The 24,711-nt window shown below is 53.6% G+C and overlaps 1 protein-coding gene across 5 annotated transcripts in view; it reads right to left on the bottom strand.

Annotated features, from left to right (window-relative positions):
* Nucleotides 1–24,711, bottom strand: part of SSBP3 (single stranded DNA binding protein 3) — a 98,122-nt gene that overhangs the window by 22,873 nt on the left and 50,538 nt on the right. For 3 of the 5 annotated variants that reach the window (XM_067301289.1, XM_067301287.1, XM_067301286.1), the window contains exon 5: nt 3,007–3,096. The exons of the other annotated variants lie outside the window; for them this stretch is intronic. In XM_067301289.1, the coding sequence (XP_067157390.1) occupies nt 3,007–3,096 (90 nt within the window). The remainder of the gene's footprint in view (nt 1–3,006; nt 3,097–24,711) is intronic. 5 annotated transcript variants of the gene reach the window in all.

Genomic DNA, 24,711 nt, shown 5'->3' on the forward strand with positions numbered 1-24,711 from the left:
CAAAACAAAAGCAGAAACGACTTTGATGACCTTTAGGAGGACGAGCAACGGGTTTGTTTGCTCATTTTAGAGGAACAAAGAAGGAGATTTAAATAAAAGCATCTACTCACGCTAGCTGTGAACAGGGCAACCTTTTGTCCCGAGTACAGGCTCACGCCAACCGCTGCAGTTTGCTGGCACCATGTCGTGCTCAGACAACTGAAGGGTGCCCAGGGCCTGTCCTTTCCTATCAAGCACAAGGTTTTGGGAGAGACTCTGAAGCCTGCATTTCCCTCTGGCCCCAAGCCTGAAGGTTGCTGCTGAGCTCCAAGAGAAGGAGCAGACTCTCCACGCAACCAGGCAGCCTCCAGACGGGGCACTGCGGGCTCCACTCCTCCTCTCCTCTCCCCTTCCCAGCAAGCCACTTCTCTTCCAAGCAATTTCTTGCTTTTTTGGGGCCACCAACTCCCAAGAATGGCCCATATCATTTTCTCCCCCTTGCCAAACAGGGTTGCACATCCGAACCTGCAGAACTTGCACCTCCAAAGGTGGCAATTCAGGATTTCGGCAGCAGGCGCTGAAGCAACCTGAGCTGTGTTGGACCACTCCCTTCACAGCTCCCGCTTTGATGCTCCCCTACGTTGCCAGCACACCGCAGGACAGGCTCTGCCCCCAGGTACCAGGCCTTTTCCACTTCCAAAGCCTTCTCTAAAATGATGTGCCCATGCCTCAATGCCTGGGTCTGTTTTAGGCCTGCCTGCCAGCATGGCATTGCCAGAACGAGACACAAACTCCCGATCCCCTCTCCACTCTCCGGGCTCCCAGTGCGGGAGGCCAACTGAACTGGGTCACGCTGCATTCCCGTTACGGCCGGAAACCTCGTCCAGTCCCACGGCTGGCACATTAAGGGTCAGGGAGAAGAACCGTAACTGTTTCAATCCTTTGCATTTCCTGTGACCTTTTTGGTTTTGCCCTCTTAAGTTCAGCGCTTTAATTTCCTACAGAGATAAGAAATGAACCTCGAGCTGCAAACGGCTCAGCACAGAGCCTCCAACACACCTCAGCCAGAGCTCGTCTCGAGCCCGTCCTGAAGCTGGAACGAGCTGAATGCCTACAATAAATCCTGGGGGTGATGTTCAGACTGTGTAAAAGGTGGGACTTCACTTCTCCCCTCCTCCCCTCTACCCCCGAGTAGGGAAGGGAAAAACAGATGTTGGAGGGCTTTCAGGAAAGGCAATCTCTTGAGACGCCATGTGCAAGCCACATGCCCCCTCCCCATGTGCACGGGCACCCTTCCCTCCTCCTCACCCGAGCCACGGCCAGGCGGGCACCCTCCTCCAGCTCCAAAGAGGCAGCATCTCCACTCGGCACCACCAGAGCGGCAAGGACCGGGTGCACGACGCGTGCACGGCCCCTTGTTTCTGCTGAGGTTTCAGGCAGCCCACACCAAAGCTCATAAGAAACAGAGGCTGCTTTCGAGCCCACCTTCCCGCAACCCAAGTCACGGCAGGGGAGCCCTGGGCGAACCCAGCTTGCAGCCCGGCTGCACGAGAGGCAAAAAGCTGGGATGGGCTCTCTGTTCCCAAATCAGAGCCCCAGCGCAAAAAACGCTAAGAAAAGCCAGAAAGGAGAAGGGGGCAACCTTGAAGCCTGCCCATGGGAAGCATCAAGCACCCATAGCGCGTGTGGGGCACGGCTGGCAGCGCTCACAAACGCCATTCCTCCCCTTCATCTTCCCCTCTCCGTTAAATCCAACCCCTAATTTTGAAGTCTACCTCTAACTTTTAGCTAGTTCCTTGACTCTCCCAGACCTGCGGGGACGCCTGAAAGGACAGTCCCCTCTGCACCAGGATGAGATCAGGATTTTGGAAACACGCTTTTTGGAAGTAGCAACTTGGCACTTGAATTGCTGGCAGCAGCTATGACCTGCGAGATAGCATCTCTTCTGTTCACTTCAGCCCGTGTCGCAGAGCACCGCTACAAGATTAGCCTGTTTTAGGGTTACCAATCAATATCGGATAGTCTTATTTTGTCATAAGCATGTTCAGGAAATGGGATCTCTCTAAAAAGAGGAAAAAAACCTCCTTCCCTCTTCCCTAACTCCCATACACACACAAATTGTGATTGCACTAAGATATCGCCATAATAAATCACAAGCAGTTTATCAAGTTCGCCTGTCTACTGCCCAAGAATTTCTCCCATATCCAAATCACAAGCCCAGATAAAAAAGCAGCTTGCAAATACTTTTCAACTGTTACATTGAACATTCAATTGTTACACGAACAAGTGCTTATTCCTCAAGAAATAAGATTTTGATGCACTAACAGTTTACATTGCTACAAACTAGTGCACAATTGTGACATACAAAAAGAAATAAAAAAAAAAAACAGATTAAAAGTTTTGAAAACGTCTTTTCCAAGTGCTTGCTAAAATCCTCTTCGTGAGCATCACTCAAAACATACTTTACCTCGTCTTTAATCAGAGCTTAATGTGGGAGAACGAACGAATAAGGAAACTTTAGGAATTTTGCTAGGTATTTTCTTACAAGGTGCCTCGATGGCGTTCAGTGATTTGGACTTGCATTGAATCCGCTTCTGCCTGTAGCTGTAGCTTAAGCCAGCATTTGTTAATGCTTTCAGTGATTGCATTTGGAAAAAATCAAGTGGTTAACCAGAGGGGGAAAAAGTTTCAGGAATCAAAATCCAGAATGTTTTCAATTATGCATGTCTGTTATGACCAAAGAACAAATACAATCTCAACCCAAACACAAAACAAGCAGCTCTGGAAAAACATCAATTGTAAATACCAAATAACCTCTTCGAGCAACAAATAAACTTGCTGTAAGGCCACAAAAAACAGAAAGTAAACGTGGAAGAGCAGCAGAGTATTGGTTATTTATACACAGGTCATCTATGTTGGCACAGTACTAGGCTAGGATCCCCTTGGAAAATCACAGTGCTGACATGGAGAGCGTAAGGAAACGCGTGCGCCCTAGCACCAGCGGCACCAGGAGAAGCGGCAGCCTACCTGGAAGAAACCCGGCGGGATGGGGCCCCCGGGCATCCCGTCGTTCGGGGGAATGTTTCCAAGCACGGGACTCGGGGCGGCAGCTGCACTCTGCGGGGAACAAAACCAGGACAAACACGTTGGTTTTGAGGCGGAGTGAAGAAAAAGGCCGTCTCTCCTCGCCGCACCGCACTGAGTCAACGAGCACGGTACCGCCACGACCCTGCAGCGCTTCGCAGGAGCGCGGAAGCGAGCGAAGGATGCTCGGAGCCGGCGGGGCACCAGCCTCTGCTCTCGCCATTTCGCTGGCCCGGCCGGAGCCGAAGCTCGCGCGCCCGCTTTCCTATTTCTTTCCCGCTTGCTCCGGGTTTCCAAGTGACCCGGCACCCACGCTCGCTCGCTCCCTTGCTCACGCGGCAGCGCTCCCCGCGAGGCCGGCGCGCTTCTGGCAACACAGTTTACGTTAGCCATTAACAAACAGGCCGAGCTCAAATTGCAGCTCGCCCAGGGAGAAGATGGCCGTGCGAAAACTGGGGATCACACCGCGGCTTATTTATTTATTTCAACAGACATGCAGCCTTGTTAATCCATCCCGGTCTCTCATCTGACATGTCATTTCAGGCACGAGCCATTTGCAGGCTTCTTAAAAGCTCCCCTTCGCTCCCTACCCCCCTGCGCTTGCCGTTTCGACGCTGTTTGGTTCTGCCCTCTGAGAAGCTGCTTCCCCTGCTTTACAAGCATGCCAGGCTTTTATTACTATTTTCCAAACAGCCTCCCGTAACGACTGCCAAGCAGCAGCTCCCTCCGTGCAGCGCCTCTCCGCTCAGGCCCCTCGCCCGGCCCCGGCGCTCCGCGTTACGGGCTCGTTAGCGGGCTCGTGTTCCCGCGGCTGCTCGCGCCTCGGTTCGGGCAGGCGAGGCGCCGGCCGGACCGCGGAGGAGGCAGATCGCCGGGCCGCCGCGCTCGCGCCTACTTAGCAACCGTGCTAATATTTACTTCCTCTCTGCAATATTACGCTGGTGGACAAAAGCGGTTTTGCTGGCGCGGAGGGCGGCTCCGGAGCCGGCTGCCAAACAAAAGGCACCTTCTCGGCTGGGCTGGGCGAACCGACCGTTTTTATAACGGCGGGAGGTAAACGTAAAGAGCCGCGCGGGCGGACAGGCGAGCCTTTGCTCTCGGCGGCCGAGCCGCTCTGCTCCGGCCTTTCACCTGCGGAAGGAAACTTCAGATCTTCGTTTAAATTCGGCAGGTTCCGCCGGTGTCAAAAGAAGAGCGGCGCGCGCTGAACCAGCTTGCTGCTCCGCGTAATTGGCAGCCGCAGCCCCGAGAAAGCAGCAGCATTATGTAAGTCTCCTACCCGGAGAGGAGGAAAGAAATCTTCCCTGAACACCGCTGCTGACAAAACGTCCCTTCTGGGTTAGGAATAATACTTCTGCTCCTGAAGCGATACAATAAAAAAAAAAAACCCCAGACCTCCGAAGAGTTGTGCTTGCGTTTACCTGCAGACAAGCAAGCGCGCGTTTCCAGGGCAGCTCTGGAGAGAGCCTGGGCAACGCTAATTGGGTTTGAGCCAGACCCGCCGCTCCCGCCTGCTCCCTGCCCGCTCCCGGACGCTCCGCGACGAACTTGGGCACCCGGAGCCGAAGCAGCGCCCTTTGCCTCTGCTCGCATCCACCAGCTCCGCAAAAGAAATCCCACGAGCGTACTGGGTCAGCGCGATTCGGCTGCGGGCTCGGTTTTAGCCCCAAAGCCTGCGGCATCCTGACCGCGCTGAAAACCTGCGCACAGGGCGCTGCCCGCTCCAAACAGCGGCCGCGCGAATCCCAGCCGTTTACCCTAATTTACAGGGCAAGAGCCAAAACGGAGCGAGATGCGAGCAGACAAGATAAACCCGTATGTCGAGTCTTGACCAGCCTGGAAATCGAAGGATTATTTTCCTAAGCTTTGCCAAGAAGGGATCCCAAAATTTGGTTGGGAATCTCATTCTTCTAGGCCAGAAAGCGCTGCAAGCCGAGGTCTGGGTTATGTTGACTGCTGACGCACGCCTTCCTCGGGGTTACGCGGTGCGTTTTTCCCTAAAAGAAGGGTATTTCTCACTGAGGGCAGCCTAAGCTCTGGCTGGGTCTGGACGGGGCATCAAGGGCTCCTGCGCTACCCCCGGTCTGTCCCCGAGCTCCCCACTCCTCGGGGCAGGGGCTCTGCCCTCCCGCATCTGCCCTGCCGGAGAGGAGCTCGGCTGCGCGCAGCCCACCAAAGGGCTGCGAGAAGGAGCCATCAGCAGCAGAGTTCTCCAGATAAACAGCCAGATCTGAGTGTTTCTACAGTTAATAAAAAAAAGTCCTGGCAGCAAAAATAAGCCTACCCATTCCCGGCTCTTTTTATACTCAGACAGCAGCAAAAATAGAAAGAAGAGGGAGTGAACCCAGTTCTCCCCCTCCCTCCATCCCCCCAAGTGGGTCAGCTATAAAAGTAAAACCAAATCTTAATCCAAGGCCATGAACATATTGCAGTTTCTCTGCAAAGCAGATGAATGTTCTTAATGCAAAAATATATAAGACCAAGCCCCAAACTGCAGCAAGTCCATTTAGAATTTCCTTTATTAAACCCTCTATCACGCAAAACGCTTCCCTCCAAAGGAGGAAAGCATTGCAATAAAGCTGCCAAGGTGATATTTTATGGTTTCAAGAGATTTCCAGCACACCATAATCCCTTGCTGGGGAATCTCCCAAAGCGAAACAGATCCCAAACCAGCTTGGAATAATGCCATTCGCATATCTGGGTATTCCAGGGCCCAAACACGCTGTGGGAGAACTACACCGTGATTAGCAAAGGTGTTATAAGTGCAGGTTTGACCCTGTGCAAGGAAGGTAACTCAAAATTTAGACCAACATCGGCATGGTGTGTTCAGCACTCACGGCAACAAAACTGCCCCGTACAGTGGCTAAAAATCACGCACTAGCTCACCCCACTTTGGGTGCAAAAAGACCCTCGGTTTGATATACGGATACAGCTTTTAAGCCTTTGTATTGAACCAAAGTACGTTGCACACCACCTTCCCTCGGCAATAGGAAGCAGAGGAAGGAGAGCAAGGCAGCCAAAGAAAATCTTTAAGCAAATGCACGTTTTTCCACAAAACCACAGAATATTTTTCCACGATAAACACCCCCAACCTCACCTATGCGTTTGCAGTGTAAACGCATATTTAAAGTTCCTTGCACATGTGGCACTTGGCAGAATTCAATAATTAAAAACCCACGAGTGCCCTGAGCATACCGTCGGATGGGAGCCAAATTGGTCAGTCCTCGATGAATGATTTACAAGGCTGCAAAAACGACATTTTATTTCGTTTTTATTCCTCGCCATCACCACCGCTAAGGTAAACACCAAGGCACCTTTTGCCTTGGAGAAACGACAGATGCGCCGCTGCGGTTCGACAAAACCGCTTCACACGGGCGAACGCTCAGTGAAAGAGGCACCGAAGCGACACCGGGTGCACGCCGGTGACAAACCCGGACCGCCGAATCCTTGCCGCGCACCCAGCCCTGCGCGACGGCCGAGAGCCGCTCGGCCAGGGTCAGGCTCCACCATCGAGGTGCCGCCTTCCACCGAGGCTCACGTCTGGGAGGGCTGCGGGATGAGGAAGAGGACGGCGCCCAACCCGGAGAGCCTTCGCCCCAACCCGGAGAGCCTTCCAGCACCGGGTTCCCAGAAAAATAGGGCTCATTCCCTCTGCCGGCTGCACCCAACGGGTTTACTTCAACTGCAGGCTCTTTGGTGGAGGACCTCTTGCCACGAACTTCTCCGAGCTCGACGGGGGCTTCCAGGAGTGGGGGAAAAGCAGAGAGCAGACTAAAGAGCCGCTTAGAAGGAGAGAAGCTACGACTTGGAAGAAAACAACGTGCCAGGAAAGCTGTTGGTGCTGAGCGCTCCGGGGAAGACTCACGCGGAGGGGACGCAAAGCGCGGGTGCATGTGGCACGGCCCCACGTGACGGCAGGGCACGGGCCGGGCTCTCGGGACAGAAATCCCCCGAAAGGGATCTTTCGGGATCGAGGGGTACGTTCTGCCACTGGAGGCGATTTGTCAAGCGCCTTTAACAGCTGCCAACGTGCTAAAAGGCAGGGCAAATATTTAAGGGCCTAAAAATAAACGCCGGGCAGCCGAAGGCGGTGGTGTTGCTCCGCAGTCCCGCCAGCCGTCTCCCCTTCCGCTTTACACCGGCGTGGAAAGAAACGCTGCGGCAGGGACGGGCTGACCCGCGGGCTGGGGCTGCGGAGGGACGAACCGCGGGAAGCACCTCCTGGCTGCGCCCCGCGTGGGGCTCTGCGCTGGGCGTTGCTTTTGGGAGGACGCTTGCTGGGACGGAGGCGCGTCGCGGCGGGGAATCCGCTGCAGCCCGGGTTTGGCACGGGCGGGCAGAGCCAAAGACGACGGGAATCAACGTCCGGCAGCTCGGCGGTGTTTTACGCTTTGTTCGATCTGTAAAAGCAGCTCCCCAGAAGGCACCTCCTTACCCTTTTGCAACACAGGAAAATATCTGCTACCGCAGGACACGAGACGGACTAGCAAGGCAGAGGTGGTGCCAGGGACAGCAGGTAACCCAGCAGCATTTGTACAGCGCAAGACCGGGAAGGCTTTTGTGCCACCGCGTTCATTATCGCATTATAATCACATGCTGTTTTTATTTGTCTAGTTATGTTAAAAGCTCTTTGCCAACCCCAATAAACACGCAGTATTAGGCAAATCACATCTTGTTACATGCACGTTGACAGTCACTTCTGGGTGGTAAAACCTCGCTGGCCACAGTAACTTACTCACATCGCTGCCGGTGCTGAAACCCAGAGCAGGCGAGAGCGGAGCCGGAGCATCCCGAGGCTGCGGGCCCAGGTGGCTCCGAGCACCCAGGTAGGGCGCACCGCGCTCAGACCAGCACCCACCACGGTAGCGGGACAAGAACGGGGAGGGAGGGAGGGAGGAAGTCATCTGCTTATTAGCTAAATAAGGCTCCTGATTGCCATGCAAAATTCATTTTTGCTCCAGTGGCAACACGGAACCTGTGCCAGATGACAGCACATCAAGCGATTTCCAGAAACGGTACCTTGACGAATAAGAGAAAAGGTCACGGATCCAGTTCCTAAAATCATTCTGCGATTCCTGGGATTGTTCAAATCCCTCCGTGCTCCTGGGCTGGGTTTATTACTGGCATTCAACTTGAGTGGGAATTGGATAATTCACCTCCTTACAGGGGGGCTAGTTTTGTGACAGCTATTGCACAGCCAGTATGCATGCTCATTTGCATTTTATTAGATGGTAAATTTGTTCTGTGCTGGAAACAAAACGCAATTCTTGAGGCATATATATATATGTATATATGTGGGAAATATATATAGCTTTCCCACATACGCTGGGTTTTTTTTTCTTTTTTTAGTGGAAGCAAGCAAGTAGAATTATGACAATCTGGATCACTGCATTTCGCTTCCAAACCTAGACACTCAGTTAACACACCAACTTGGTACGCCAGCAGATGCCGTCTAAGCCTTTAAATCGCACACTAATTGCACTAATTGAGCTAACAGTCTCTGTTTCGTCTCCCTACCCTGAGTCAACCAGCATCTTCTGGTACTGCTGTAGAGATCCAAGCTGTTGACTGTAGTGTTATTTTGTCAGCCATTAAACGATTCATCAGAGTCATTAATTGATTTATTACTGCTGCCTGCAAGTATAGCTTTGCAAATAAAGAATGATGTAGGTCAGAATGCAATAGAAATTGGACAAAACAACACAGCTAGAAGCCGGATACTTAAATTATCTGTAGGAGTCCACTCATGCAGGCCCACTGACATCAGGTTAAAGGGGAAAAAAAAAAAAAAAGCAGGAAAAAAAGATGTGCCGTTTGGCTGCGTTGCCAGAAACCCTGCTAACTGGAACAGCATATCAGCAGGGAAAGCGGCGGTACTAAACACCAGCCTTCCCGTGCGCGAGGAAGCCATTCGAGCCGGCGCCACTGCCAAAAACTAACGACGGCGCCCGCCCGCGACGCCGTCCTCCGAAGCGGGCGGCAGGGCCGGGAGCAGAGCCCGTGCGGGAATGCCGGCGCCGGCGGGAACCCCCGCGAGCCCCGGCAGGGCGATGCCAGCCGCCGCTCGCCGGCCCTAGCTCCTGCGGGGCGGCAACGCAGCCCGGCCGCCGCGTCAGCACCCGGCGCTGGAAGCCGGCCGACGGGAGGGTGTCCGGCCGGCACCGACCCCGGCAGGAGGGGAGCCTTTCCGCGGGAGCGCCGCTCGCCCCCCGGGGAAACCTCTCCGCTCGTGCTGTTGTTGGCCGGGCGGCGAGGGGGGGGGGTGCTCGCACCCCGCCGGGGTTCGGTGTTTTTAAAAAACACAGAGTTAAAATCTTTCTAGATGTGAAAATCTGATAAGAAAAGAAGGTGGTGGTGGCTCTGGTGACTCCCTCCCTGTTGACAGCCCATAGGGATTTCCTGCCGCCCTCCCTTCGCCCCTCCTAAATAACGGCAAATTCAACCCGAGACCTGTTTTGCATCTTTCCATGAGTCACCAGCAAGACCTAGCAGAGTTTCGCGGGCCAAATCCTGCCCCGTTGCACGCGATCGCCCTCCGCCCCGCGCCGAGCCTTGCTCCACAGACGGGCCGGGCCGGGCCGGCCACCGCGGGGGTAAGGACGCTGGCTCAGCTGAGCCGCGTGGGTCCCCTCCAGCCCCGCTCACCGCTTGTCTTGTAATCTTTGGTTAAGTAGTTCAACCTCCGCACACCTCGGCTTGCATCTGCCGATGGGTCTATTGTGGTTTCTGACAACCCCCGAGATAAGCCTTCCAGCGTTTAGGTAGCTTAAGATAGCCCCAGAAAGTCTCAGCCCAGCCCACATCAGCGTCATGTCACTTGGGTAATTGGTTACTTCATAGAGAAAATAAATACCTGCCAAAAAGGAGCCATCCCTGAGAAGCCAAAGTTGGGAAGCTGGTGAGCCACGACTCTCCCAAAGCGCAGCTTCAACGCAAGCCACTGTTCACCCTCTGGATAACACACTGATTCTTCATTTTCAACACCTTCAGCTCTCGCCTGGACAAATTTAGGGCCGTCCCGCAGAGCCAGCCTACCGAGGACCAGCGCGAAGGTGGCCTGAGCGCGCTGCAGACCAAGAGCTCCCTGTATTTGCTGGAGGTTACATCTCCTTTGAGCAAGAGCAATCAGCTCCTCACCGTCTGCTCTCAATCCCTGCACAGATCCGCAGGGCTCCCGCCAGGCCAGGCTGCCTTGCCGATATCCCGAGCGCTCCCCTCTCCCAGCAGGAGAGAGGTCCAACAGGTCCCAGTCCGTACCAGCAATATTTATGCTATGTTAAATTTGAGCCGATTCCTCTACTACACATTCGGGGTGCTGCGGTTGTGAGTTGTGCACACAGCCAACTTGCTCTGGTGAGCGCAGAGCTTACCCCGACATCCAGGGGCTGTTTTTCACCAAAAACACACACATATATATTTTAAAACCTCAAAACATTGGTGACAAGATGCTGACAGCCAGCAGAGGAGCACAAAACCCCCAGAGCCCTGGGTACCCCACCATGGATGAGTCGCACCACCACGAGAGGCCCTCAGGAGCAGGGTCCTCGCCTCTCCAGCCCGTTTCTGCAGAAACAGCCCATTCCTGCAGAAATGGGACCCAAGCTCCCTCAGAGCGGCGAATCCCAGCAGCGGGATGCGAGGCCCAGTAGCTGACTGGTCCTCGCCCCTTGCTGGACTGCTTCCCCTTCGTGGGAAGCATCCCGGGAACAGGCGGCCCTGGCCTCGCTGCACAACCTGGCAGATGGGCTGGGGGAACGAGACAGGGAGGAGCAAGGATCTTAACAGCACTGAGAGGAGACCTTATGTTGGGGGGAAAAAAGAAAACACAGAAAGAAAAAAAGAAAAAAAAAAGAGGATGGCCGAACATTTGCTCTTTTGGCTCAGGATGTTCTTTCCCTTTTCCTCTCCGGCCGCCTCTCGTGCCACAAGCCCAGCGGTGCATGCCGGGACCCCGAAGGGTGCAGACTCACCTCCCTCCCGCTCCGATTCCCTCTCCTCTTCTCGCAATGCGAAAGGTGCTCCCAGACTGCGGTGGCATCCCTTCCCCTCCTTTCCTCCCTGACCCGGTGTCCCCGTGTCCCACGGACCGTGAAGGGAGTTTAATGAAGTTAACGCATTTCCTCACGGAAAGCAGCCTGGCTGTTAGAGGAGGGCTGCTGGACCCCGCTCCCGGCTGCTCCGCTCCCCCTGGGGATCCCTGCTGCCCGCCTTTTCCCCTGGCACGCTCTGCGAAATGGGGAGAGCCGGGCTTGCCTGCCTAATTCCTGCTGGAGACACCGAGTAGTCACTTGCCCCAAAATCTGTGCTCTGCAACGCTTTTACGCGCGGGCTGGAAGAGCAGAGCGGAGGATTTCCGACGCGTCTCCCACCGCGCGGCCCCAGAGGAGCGAGGGAGCAGCACGGAGCGCTGGCGGACGGCCGCTGCCTCGGCAGCCGCTACCCAAAAGTCATCGTAAGTGAGAAAGCAGCGTTTGACAGGTTCGTAGTCACTTTACGTGCATCATCTTGATGTGCCTTTTTTAAAACCTGGCCCTGGGCCACCCGGCACAAGTTCACATCTCCAGCGCAAGTGTTCAGAGGTGGTCAGGACACGCTGGTGATCGATCTGTTTTCTTTTATTTTCTTTGCCTACAGCACAGGCTTTGGAGCACGAGAAAGAAATCAGTGCGTGGGTCAGGACTTAGGCAGCCCGCATAAACAGGTAATACTGAATTTAATTGGACTCCAGTTAAGCCTTTTCATCTCATTAAAGCTGCCTTCATCTTATACAGCGAGGTTTTAAATTTAATAATAGAACACTCCCACACCTCACAGTAATCTGATTAATGTCAGAGGATGACAGTATGTTGACCATTTCATACAGATCTAAACATCAGATGATTTTCTGCATTAGTCCCATCTTTGGGTTGGTGGTAGCATCTGTGTTGCATCAATCAAAAAAAGAAAAAAGAAAATTTAAGCCCACCACACATGACAGCGTGCGCTGGCCGGCCTGAGGCCACCGCGACTCGTTACGTTAAGCGCTGCAGCGCGTTCGCAGCGGCTCTGCCCAACGTCCATTCACGCGCGGGGCAGGAGAACCGCTCCCAGCAGGCACAGATCGCCCGCTGCGGCGCCTCGCAGCCTGCCCCACGTTTGCAAATCACATCACTTGAAAGCCTTCTCTGCCGTTTTTCATATCCGCATCGTGCCGACACCTTCAAAAGTCCCTACCGGGAGGAGGTGTGAGAAGCAACAGGAGAAAGAAAGAAGAGCCCTTTGCAAATGAGGCACCAACCTCCTTGGAAAGAGTCTCCTTGCGAAATAGTAATGATGTTTTACTGTTTCTCATATAGTGCTAATACCTTGCAACTGTAAAGATTCATAACAGGTTGCTGCCTCCTTGGAAGAACACTTAAAAATTAAGCTGCAAAGGACAGTAAAACCAATGGTTGCCCAATTTACTCACAACTTTCTATTTCCACATCAATAAACCTCCGAGCTAAAAACAGCTTCACCTTCAGAAGAAAACTTCTCCGTTACAAAGGGATCTTCCAGCCCGGGGGCTGCTTTGTGTGCACACCAGCACACGCCGTCCGTCACAGAACTGCAGCTGATTTCCACGCAAGCTTTAAATACGGCTAGTTTGACTCTAACCCTACCAGCGTGTGCAGGTTGCAGTTACGTTCTCAAATGAAGAGAACGTGCAAGAGATTAGCAACTTCAGTGGTGCCTGCAGGTCGCTATTGCTGGTCCTACGCGGCTCCAGCTAATCCCTGACAGTTCGAAAATAAACCTCCCTTTCTATTTGGCATTGCGTTGATTCAAACAGGTTCAAGACCAAGTCTTCAACTCTATGAAGAGCAGAGATGGGAGAAAAAATGGTGGAAGAACTTCTTCCAAGAACCGGCTTGCTGCCTTAACTCCAAACAAACCATAACCACTTGCTAACAGCAGGGCACTAATGTTATTTTCAGAGCACATCATACCTACAGCCACCGAACTGCGGAAGAAGAGGGAGCTGAGATACTCTGCAGAACCACCTCAGCACAGAGCTGGAGGCTGATGTTTTCTCCACTGCAAGCCACTGGGCTTGAGGCTCCAGGAGACAAACTGGTTTTCCTTTATTTTAGGATGATAGAAGGTTAAAAAAAAAAAGAAAGAAAGAAAAAAAGCCTGGGACAAAGCTTTGTGCGTTGGTAGAAGAAGACAAAACAGATTCAGAAAAGATTGTTGCAGTATAATCATACGCTCTACCCAAATGCCATTAATATCACTCTCTTGGGACATTGAATTTTGCTGCAAGGGATGCTTTTTGGTGAATACAAGTTTAACTTAATTATACTTGTAATATATACAAGACTTTTGTGATTGCTTAAAATGCACCGAGAGCCACGCAACAAGGAAACCCCCTTTTGGGAAACAAAAGCAGCAGTTTATGGCTCAGCCAGGAACGAGCAACACCGGGTGACATCCCCCCCACCCCCACAAAAAAAGAAAAAAGGAAACAAAACCAACGCCATTATTTTCACATTTGAAGCCTGAGCTTTAAAAAAAAAAGGCAAAACAGTTCAATGGTGTTTCAAGCTAATACAGAGCTTTTTCTCCTTGTAAAGGATAATCTGAGACAGCAGCTCCACCAGAGCAGCTTCAGTCACAAAACAATAGGATTTTAATCTCTTAAGTAGGCGGCCCCCTTATCCCCGGGAAGGAAACCCCTTCAGTCATTTACAAGTTTGTAAATAAGGATCTTGGTAGCATCTCACGGACATCTGCTCCACAATCCTGACAGTGTTACTGCTAACATTTACAAACATCCTTACGCAAACACACATCACTCTCTGCTGATCTTGCTTTATCTAAATATATCCCAAGGAAATAACTTGGCAGCGCTGCAAAATTTCACAGCAACCAAATTAAAGGGGAAAAAAAAAAAAAAGGTGGTGGGGGGGGCAGGATAAAAATGAAAGGTGTAAGACAGACTAAACAAGAATAGGCTTGCTTTTGCATGCAAGTGTGTGTACCGACGGGTTACACAGGAAAACTTCCTGGAAGTTAAGTAAGGCTTACTAGTAACTGCTGACAACCAAGTGTTTGAAAAACTAGCACTTCCCCTGACTCCGAGAGGTGTTTAGAGATGAGAGCTATCCGACGGAGAATCACTGTGCATTCACGTACGCACGCGCACGCGCCGACCGCGCCGGTCCGACGGCTGGTCAGCCGGAAAATTCAACGCAAGGGTTAAGCTGCTTTGGTCTCCTGCAATTCTGGATTTGGTACAGGCCAGAAAGGTGGTGAAAGAAGGTATTTTCAATGTCCTTATTGAAAAGCTTCACAGCAACTCCTTGTTTTAATCCCTGCGCGCAGGCTTTTCCTCCGAAACTCTGGGAATAAACATTTGCGTTCCCCACGGCAGTCTGGGGCTAAAGCAGAAAGCCGCCGGCACAATACCGTACCTACAGCCACGCTTGCAACTTGAAGCTGCCCCGTCCTGCAGACCCCCAAACCTGCAAGCCCTCCAGGCCTCTCATCCTATGTTGCAAGTGGGGAAGCTGCTTATGGAGCCCGTGGCTTCGGCGGGAGCATCCCGGCGGTCCTGAGGCCGCTCCGGCCCGGCTGCCCTTCGGGGCTGTGCCAGACCGAGGCTCTGCTAAGAGGCAGCTGAAGAGATCAAGAAAATTAAGTTCCTCTCTCTTTTCCGTCCCCTCCAGATGAGCTCCCAGGTAGCGTGAAGGCCACCGGGGCCGGTGCAACGGGAGGGTCCAGCCTCGCCGGACCTGCCCGCCGCACGGGAACGCTGCCGCCCTCTCCTCCGCCGGCGGCGTAAGAGTTACAGGCAGCTCTGCAGAGTCCCAACACCTCAGCACAAAATCAACTTCCAATCTAAACATTAAAAAAAGTTTATGAACTCTCCAGCACTGCCAAAACAGCTCAAATGGATTTCACACAATTAGCAGCCTGGAAAATGATGTAAATACACAGGTATTAATTACTATAAATTCTCCTCTAATAATCCCAGCAGCAGACATGCCAGGCTCTTTTCCAGCAATCAATACTCTCCATTTAAGGGTCCACCTGCCAAAAAAGTTATATAAAATAATTATATAAAATTTTCATTAGATAATGCAATTGCTTAGAACTATTAATCTGCCGTTCATCTATCACCACGTGACGTTCAGCTTTATCGACTGCTCCATCGCGCGACAACCAAGGCAGCCCCACTTCTGCTTCCCCACCCTGCCTGTACGCAGGCGGATAACCTCCCTGCTGCTAAAAGGAGGAAACAATTTGTTTTCCTTCCCTTATACCAGATACTTAGCGGTTCCCTCTGGATTTGTTTCTTGTGTACCTACACGAGCCCTACAGAAAGCTCACAGATCAATTTCAGATTTTTTTTTTTAAAAGGAAAAAAAATAAGCCCCGCTAAACAAAGCCACCAGGAGAGGTAATTTGCCAGAGTTCTCTGCAAAGTTGTGAGAGTTAAAGCAGATGGGTGTTTACTCCCTGCAACGCTTCTCACTTCATGTGCCGCTACCATCATGTTATAATTACGCGGGGTCACTCAGCCACATGCTCGTCAGCGCGCTTCCCTTCTGGACACACACATGTACTTGCATTTCATCTCCTTTCATGTTCGCCTCGAAAGCTGCAGCTGAGCGAGGAGCTCTCCAAATCGAGTTCTCTTATTTACCTACCTTTGAAAAGCCCAAATTAAGGAGAAACCCAGCTAACGAGCGGCTGCTTCTCCGCCATCCCACCGCCCTGGTCCTGGGCGCCGCTCTTCACCTCCCTCCCTTCCCGCTGTGCCTGCCGGGGCTTCGCCTCGGCCCCGTTTGCCGCAGGGGCCAGGCACGGCCGAAGCGGCAGCGCAGGCAGGCTGCCCGGCCGCGAGCCCGCCGCTGGAGCCGGGGGAAGCTCCCTCCCCGCGCCCGCCGGCCGCAGCAGCCCACGCCGGCGCGGCGACGCCAGGCGAGGCTCCGCGCGGACTGGAGACGCCGGCAAGCGACTCCCCTGCTTCACCCCCCAATTCCCGCGGCGCTGCCTGCTCTCCGGGGCCGCTGCCGAGGGACGGCGCGGGTAACCAGGCGATGCAACAGGCCCCGGCGTCCCGAAAGGCAGCGGCGAGGGGGCTGCACGCCCCGGCGCCCCGGGGAAGACGGCTGCCGCGCGCTCGCAGGCGTCGGCGACGCTGCGGAGGAAGGAGGGCTACTCGGAGCAACAGCGGAAAAGAAACAGGCAGAAGCTGCCTCAAGATGTAAGGGGGGACGGTCGAGGCTGGGGACCCCTATCCGAGGGTGCAACGGAGACGCGAGGGCGCAATAAGCTGAAAAAGCCGCAGCGAGGCCAAACACACCTTGAACAGTCCCCAGCCCCTTGCCAAATTCAACCGATCGTCCAAGGCAGCGACACGAAACAGCTCCTCTGCTAAAGATCTTTTTTTTTTTTTTTTTCCCAAAACCCTCCATGTTAGGGTATGCGAAAGCAGACAAATGCCTCCCCTCTTCAATCGCACAGTCACCATTTTCAGAATCATTTTGGGGCAAAGAATAAGCCTTTGGGGCAGGTTACTTCACGGACACGCTTTGGATCGTAAGCCCTCCAAGACAGGGACCGTATCTTGTTTGTTAAGAGCCATGCAGCTCTGATGCTATGTAAACATTAATAAACTGAAAGCATGCAATACAGCTTTAATTCTTTTTTTTTTTTTTTTAAATCAGGAAGCTGTTGGCTTTGGCAGATAGACTTCTGTTTCGCAGTGCCTATACAAATCACTGCTTCTGTTTTTTCTGCCTTGTTATAGTTTGAAATTGCCAAGTAAATTTTGGAAGGGGTTACAAGAGAAGCTAGATTTAAATTGGTAATCTAATTTAAAAGGAAAAAAAAAATCCATGGCTTTCTAAAAACACCACACCATCGCACTTCACGCATTTAAAAACATAGTTTTTCCTTGTTCGAAGGATTTACTAACAGCTAATGAGGATATTGCCAATCACATAGGCTAGACAGCACACCACGTAGCGCCTCGAAGGCACCCAAAACACAGGCGTGATTTCATGTTAAGAATGGGCACGCAGAAGGAATGTTTTTTTATTTTTTGCAACTTCCCATTTCAACTAGCTGCCCTTATCAATAAAGTTACAGTCGCCGTTTGCGATGGTATCTTAAACAAACATGGACTGATTGTATAAAATAAGCTACTGCTTCTTGCTGGGAGCCACAAGGCAGAGGTACCTGGTGCCTAACCCTTATCTAAATCTCAAGGACCCCTAGCTAACACCCCGAGCGCTACGCGGTTACGCCAAGGAGCCTGTTTTTGTGGTGTGGTGGGAAACAACGTGGCCTCTGTGGAAAACGGCCCCGCTCATTGTTCTGCGAGTCGGATGCTTCAGGAAGGAGGCGCCGGGAGGGAAGAGGGAGGCGTGCGTCACGTACGCCAGCACGTGCTGCCGCGAAACCGCCCCGGCCGGCGCGTCTCGCCACGCACCGCCTTCGCCAGCAGGTCCGCGGGAGGCACCGAGGCGCTGGGATCGCGGCCGCGGAGAAGAACAGCGGCAGAGGCAGCGGCGCCAGGGCCGCGCTCCGAAAGCGCCTGGGCGGCTCTGCTGGCGGATCGGCACCCACGCCGCGGGAAGCATCCCGCTCCCATACGTTATCTCCTGCCGCGGGGAGCACGGGGAAACGAATGCAAATACGGCAGACGCTCCCCCATTCTCACTGCGCGCTTCCAAGCATTTGAATGCCAAAATACCGCATTTGCTTAAGCCTATTTTCCTGCTAGCAGCTGTCTGTTATTATTCCGCCACCCCAAAGGCGACGGCGAGCGAGTTCGTCCGGAGCAGGTGAACACCATCTGCCCGGCCCCGACAAGATGCCCGTTTCACTTAGACAAAAAGCCGACGGCTCGGTGGCCACCATCTTCGGGCAACAATACGCAAACCTTTTCAAGCGCGGCTGTAACCTTTCACAGATATTCAAATGGCCTTTGTGTACCTAGAGAAGCGGCAACACTTCTCCTCCCGCGCCGCCGCGGCGCAACCTCGCGCGCGCGGGCTGCAGAGCGGCCGCTCAGAAAGGCCCGTAATTGACTTGCCTACTGAGCTGTGAAGAGTAAATTTTTCACAAAAGGGCCCTTAAAAAAAAAAAATCCCTCCCCTCTTATAACAAAACGGCAGGTTAACAAAAAATTACCATTTTCAGCAAGCGGCTTTGTAGCGTGTTCTATGCAATGTTACTGATAAGTATTAAATATGCCAATGGAGGGAAAGAAATGCCTTAAATTGAGGCAGAGATGGCATTTGGCCTAAAAACAACAAACAGAACAAAACAAAACAGGCTTTGAGTTGCCTAAAAAAAACCCCGTGGTGGCAATTTAACACGTTCCTGCTCTCGCTGGGGTCTGGCACTGCCCCGCTGACCGAGGCTCCCGTCTCCCGCAGCGGAGTCGGCCCAAGGGAAGCCTTCACCCTTGGCCTCGGCTGCGCCCGTGCAAAGTCCGGCGCCTTGCAGAAGCTGCCGGCAAAGCCGGAGGCGAACAAAGCCGCCGGACTTTGCCCGGAGCCGCGGAGCCGCGCGGGGGCAGGAAGCGCAGAGCGGGGCAGCCGCGCACCGCTGGGGGAGCGGCGCGTCGAGCCGAGCCGCGGCAGCGCCACGCGCTGCGGCGCATCTGCCGCAGCCCTAAAATTAACCGCGAGTGACAGACTGGCTGCACATTTCTGAAGACGGCTGTGTTCGGTAGCAAGTTACCGCTGCATGCTTTCTTCCTCCCCGCCACCCAAATACCGAATGCCAGCGCGTGCTGCCAAAACGGGCTCGCCAGAACGTACCGGCTGAATTAAAGTTGGTGTCTCCCCCCAAAACGCAGCTCGCTGCGCAGGGCGGGAGGGACATGGATGCTTCGGAGGCGTTGGGGCTAGCTGTCACTGACGACCAACGCGTGCTGCCACGAAAGCAAAGCCCGAGGCCGTAGAGCACGGTCGCACCGGCCACCGCGCTCCTCCCCGCGGGTGCTCGGCTCCTACGGGGAAGGAGCACCGAAACGTTTCTAGATGCCACACGCGGAGAGGGGCTGGAGGGGCCGGCGGCCCACCCTCGGCGCCAAGGCTCGGCGAGGCTCGGGCGCAGGGGGCCAGGCGACCGTCGCGGGCTCAGGAAAGAGGGCCGGCAAAGGGCAGCCGCAAAACGGGGGCCCGGTTCCTCACCACTTCGGCCCAGCGTGGCCAAGGTTTTCTGTTGGGGGTCTCCTGCGTTACAAACGCAACGCGCTGAAGGCTTCTGCGAACGCGAGTCCTCGACGTCTCAAAGGTTGGCCTGGAAATCCTCCGCAGCACCACGGTTGTGCTCCGAGAGCTGGCCGGCCCTCGGCAAGCCTTCGGGAGCGACTTGACAGTCACACCGGGGCGGCAGGAGGAAAGCCCTCATTGAAGGAGTTTGGGCAGGCTCAGGAAATCCCAAGCTTTCTACGAAAGGTGAGCTCCAAGGATTCCTGAAACCTTCTTTTCCAATTTTGAAACCAAGCGACAAGAGCATTTAGCAGTACCTGCTCAGGACAACCGGCTGAGATCAAACCCGACACGTGTACCTCAGTATCCTCTCATGAGGTTTGCAGTACTGCCAGGGAGAAAATAAAAATACTTTTTATTGCTACAAGACGAGGAGCAGGGGAGCATCGTACCATGTGCGATGGAGGCAGAGAGGGACGTACAGCCCCTCTTCCAAGCAGGGGCCAGCCCCCACAGCGAACATTCAACATCCCGTACGAGATCCAGATCTGACTGGTACATCCCAGCAGGGAATCTCGTCTTCTTACTCAGCTGTGAATCACCGGGCACATCGAGAACACCGGAAACCCAAACAATCCCCCGCACAGTGCCCGAAGGCTTCTCCGATCCCCGGCTCCGCAGGGGACCTCTCTTCCGGGAAGGAGAGCTCATGTCTTGTTTGTGGTCTCTCAGCGACTGGTTGAGAGCAGCCTCAGACAGGCTGATAAGAAATGCTGGTGTGTCCAAGCAAAGAACTCACTGGATTTTTCAATCCAGCCGTGCACCCCCTAATGCGCACGGAGAAAAGTCGTCCTGCCTCAGGATGAAGCCAGAGCTATTCCAGACAGACCACCTTAGCTCAGGACTTACAAGCACGCACCTGGGAAGGCCGGCGAAGAGGGGATTGCCTTGTTTCAAACCAGGCTGCGGGTTATTTATTCCTACAAGTTCCAAGGTGAGGTTTTAAAACTGGTTTGAAAAAAAGCTTTGCCCTCCACGCAGCATTTCACAACACTCGAAGGCTGCGCAGGTGCGAAGCTGCCAACCATCCTGCACCCGCCTCCCGCAGAAGCGGCACCGGCTCTCCTAAAACTCCCCGAGCCCATCAGTCATACGAGAACCGGCACGTCGCTTCAGTCACACTCTAATGCGAGACGCGTGACCTCCTAAGTGCCGTATCTCGCACTTGTAACGCTGTAGCTTGCGTCGTCCCTCGGGGAGAGGGGTTTTGTTTGAACAGTACGCAGCAGAGCTTTACCGGGACAGCAAACCAGTGCTCCTTCACTAGCAAAGCTCTCTCAGCGCCGACACGGCTTAAATCTTAAGCAAACAGATCAGTTTTGAAACGTGTCAAACTCGAGCAAAGATGCAACATGTGAACGCGCGCATATAAGGCTGCAGAGACCCAGTGCGAGGAAGAAAATCCACGGGCTCCTCAGTCCTCGCTGGCCAGCCCAGCTAGCAGCCTCCAGCAACTGCCGCAAAGGGACGCGGCAGCGCGCCTCCCTCCCCGCCAGCCTGCTCGCCCGCCCCCGGCACGCAGGGTTACTGCCCTTGCGCCAGCCGGCGGCAGGCGACACGTACCCTCTTCCCCAGCTGCTTCGCTTTGCAATCTGGCATCTCAGCTGAAACCAGCCATCAAAGCAAGCTCGAGGTGAGACGGCGGGTTTTGCGCACGGGGAGCCGAGAGCAGGCACATGCTCCTCTCTGCCACGGGGACTATAACCTGTTGCAGAGGGGCAAAGCAGATGGCTGGGAGCAGTAAGATCTTAAACTGCTGCGGCGAAACCTGCCAGAGTGCATCTGTCAAAGCCCTGTGGAAACATATCTCCTGGCATATCCGACTTGCACCCAGCTCCCTCCTCCCAGCCCCGCTGCCATTACCTGAGCCAACGCTTGCTTTCCGTGCTGTTTAGAGAACCGAAGCCGAAACCGCGGGGGGGAGGCAGAGGTGGGCAAGGAACCCTCTGCTCCTCAGCAAGGGACCTTTCATGCTCTCTCTGTGGTTTTCCCCGCGAGCGTCACCCTCGGGGGCTAGTCTAGCTCCGGGCTCATCACATGCCGGTTGGGACCCCCCCACACCCCGCGCAGCACATCCTGCCGGGTGGGTGCTGCTCACGTGGCACCGCTGGCAGCCGGCTCCTCCGAAACTCAAAGCCGGGCAGGATGCGGAGCCCGAGGCTTGCAAGGTTGCAGCCCTCCCCTCTGCTTCAAGTTGGGTGGCAGCTCGGTGGGGGCTGCCCAGAAACAAGCCACTATTAATTGTTCCTATAAATCACTCCTGCAGATCAGCCCAGCTGCAGGGGGTCTGACGACAAGCATTTTTCATAGGATAAAAAAAAAAAAAAGAAAAAAAAAATCAGGCTCTAACAGTCTGCAGGAGCCCCGTGGCTTTCCCGCAGGGCTGGGCAAGCCGGCTCCCGCGGGCCGAGACGTCAATCCAGCTCCTTGGCACACCGCGTGTTCTCTGCTTTACAAGAAGGTCACGGGGAGTTTAAATCAGTCTGATCTATCTGCAATTAAAGGCAGCTGAAGCTCCCACCTATCGGAGAGCAAAGAACAGACTTTGCACCCCACTTGCAACCGCCTTTGAGAGCGGAGAACGGTGAAGGCGTCAAAACCGAGAGCAAGGCGGTGAGCTGCTCCAGCCGGCAAATCCCCCTGGCAGACCCTTTGCGTTACTCCTCCGCGCGGCATTTTAATCCTGCCCCCTCCTCATCTCCCCCTGGTCTCTCCCCCACCAGCTCAGCAACTTTCCCCTCCTCTCTTCTCCCCGCACGCGTCTAATCCTCCGAACCAGCACCGGCTAAATCCCTCGGAGCCGTACGGAGCTTGAACCATGCGCACCCCAAACCGGCCTCCCAAAAAGGCAGCGTGGCCAGGCTGGGAAACACCACCCGCAGCTCCCCGGGGAAGCGCTCGTCCAGCCTGGTACCCGGCTGCAGGCTTCAGTGGGCTGAGAGAAGACCTACGTCGGTCACCAACCTGCTGAAAGTTAGGACTAAAAATACTCTTTAAACCAAGACAAGTGTAGCTGCCCATTCCCTTTTTTTTTTTTTTTTTAAATAGACCATTTTGTTTATCACAGTTATTTGTGGGTGCTGCCCCGAAAATACTGTTTACCAGGTCCAATAATTGCTTGAGGCATTGGAAAATTAATAGAGCAGCTAGAGCGAAGGACAGGAGGAGTAAATCTGACGTAAGCTAGCGTGTAATTCAGCACTATTTGCAATAACTGGTGGCTTTCTTCACAGTTGGGAAAAGCCAGGGGCTAATCTAGCTTGGAGGCTGCTCAGTTTTTCAGCTACTGGTAGGACGGGATTTTTCAGGAGGAGGAGGAGGGTGCATCAAAACAGTTTAATTTCCAGAGCATTTTAACTATTAAGGTATGTTCCAAGGGAGAATAAAAGGTGCGTATCTGTGGAAGGGAGAGGGAATTCATCGTACAACCCTGTGAAAGGAAAGAGTCGGCACAACCCCATCTATGTACCGAAAATGCACAATGCAAGGATACTGAGGACAAATAATTACATTTTTTTCCTAGCTACTGTTAGCCAAGGACGTCTTGTTTTCCCTTTAGAGGGAAGGGAAAAAAAAAAAAAGAAAAAAAAAAAGATCTTGCAGTCTTCAAGACTTTGCCAGCACCAGCCAAGTTCCCACCCCAACAAGCCATCTGCAGCACTAGACACGGCGCTAACTCGTCACTCCGCTTTTCGGCCGAGGTGCCCTTCGCGCTCCGAGCAAACAGCGGCAAAGAGACAGTTTAAAAAAAGGCTAAAGGCAACGCTTTTTTTTCACCTAACCTTTCCGTGAAATAGGAAACGCCACTCGAAAGTTTTATTTACCTTACCGCGTGTTTTCTAAATTGCTTCAGCCCCGCTGGGAGAAGTTTCGTGCAGCCCGTTCCAGATGCAGCCAGGTTGCGGGGCTTTCCTGGCGAAAAGTCCCTCGTGCATTCGGTAACTTAAGCAGCGCGGGCGCAACCTGGCCGCAAAGGGCCGCGTCCGCGGGGCCTCCTGGCGCCTCCACACGCAAAGCTGCGGGAAGATTTCTGATACAAGCAGCTCAGCATCGTTTTTATTAATCGCTTTTTTGCCTGCTGCTCGCAGAGCACGGGCAGTCTGGTTAGACTAAAGTTCAAGCTATGTTTTGCTTAAGGTCTACCAAACGTAATTATTGCACTTGTAAGAGAAATTCTCCCCATCAGAAGAATGTTAATACAAACTCCACGTTTATGAACTGGCAGCTTTTTGAAGCAGACTCTCAAGGTACCCTATAAAACCAGCACACAAACCCCTGCCCCTTGACCCAAGGATAAACTATTACGTGAGGCAGGAAAACTAGTCTGGAGAGGGGAAAAAAATTAGCTTAAGGCTTTTAGACAGCAGGAGAAGGGGGGGGGAGTGATTTGAAAGCATTAAGTATCACTGCAAGGTCTTGTTTAGACTGACAGCATTAAAGAAAACCTGGTTACAGAGCGGGTGGGCAAAGAGTCCAACAGATTAATAGAAAAAGATGAGACGAGGGAGGGGATAAGCATGATTCTGAGCTGTCTGAACTGCTCTGCTGAGAGCAGCAAGGATGTTCAAACCGTGCTGGCTCGAATCTGAACTACACCCATGAGCGGGCAGCGATGTGATAAGACCGGGAGTTCTTGTGGCCGTGAACTGCCGATGGAAACTTCCTGCTTGGGGTTTGCTGCGTTGTCTTTTTGTTTTTTTTTTTCCAAGCCGCTGCCCGATATCCATAAATAGGAGCTGCTACTCAGCTCTCTGCACTCAGAGCCGGGGCCCGCTTTGCCGAGAGGGCTCGCACGGACGCGTCTCTGGCCCGGCTGCCGCGGGCCCCCGGCGCTGCGCTGCTGCCACCAGGGCCCACTTTTTAGGTCACCATCTGCAAAGCCATGCTCGGTCTCAAGACACCCTGATGCGCGCGTCCCAGGGAGGCTTCTCCGGTAACCCGGGCTCTCTGCTGCGGTCGGAGAGCCCTGCAGCCTTCAAAACCTGCTGCCAGCACCAAGTCCAGGACCAGCTCACGCCCATGCCTGACCTTTGAGCACCCGAAGACTTTTGAGTCTGCAAATTTGCAGTTTGGGGACTGGAGTGCAGAACAGGGCCCGTGAGAAAAGCTGGCAGACTGCTAGGAGGAGAGGTAACATCCAGAAGGCTTGTGTAACACTTGGCTCCTGCGACTAGCTTTTAGCTTCTGCAACGGTGAATCTCGAGTCTCTTGGATTTTTCTCTGCTCTTTGTCCTGGTGTGACGGGAACCCGTTGCTGGAAGGGCACGGAAAAGGCATGCATCCAGATGGACTCCCTGAAATGTCCACAGTGACTTCCAAACACCATCTATCTCAGCACTAAATACAATACACTTGAGGAAGGAAAAATAAAAAGCCTTAAATTTGTTAT

The sequence above is a fragment of the Apteryx mantelli genome, chromosome 8, assembly GCF_036417845.1.
Source record: "Apteryx mantelli isolate bAptMan1 chromosome 8, bAptMan1.hap1, whole genome shotgun sequence".
In the NCBI taxonomy this organism is placed as follows: domain Eukaryota; kingdom Metazoa; phylum Chordata; class Aves; order Apterygiformes; family Apterygidae; genus Apteryx; species Apteryx mantelli.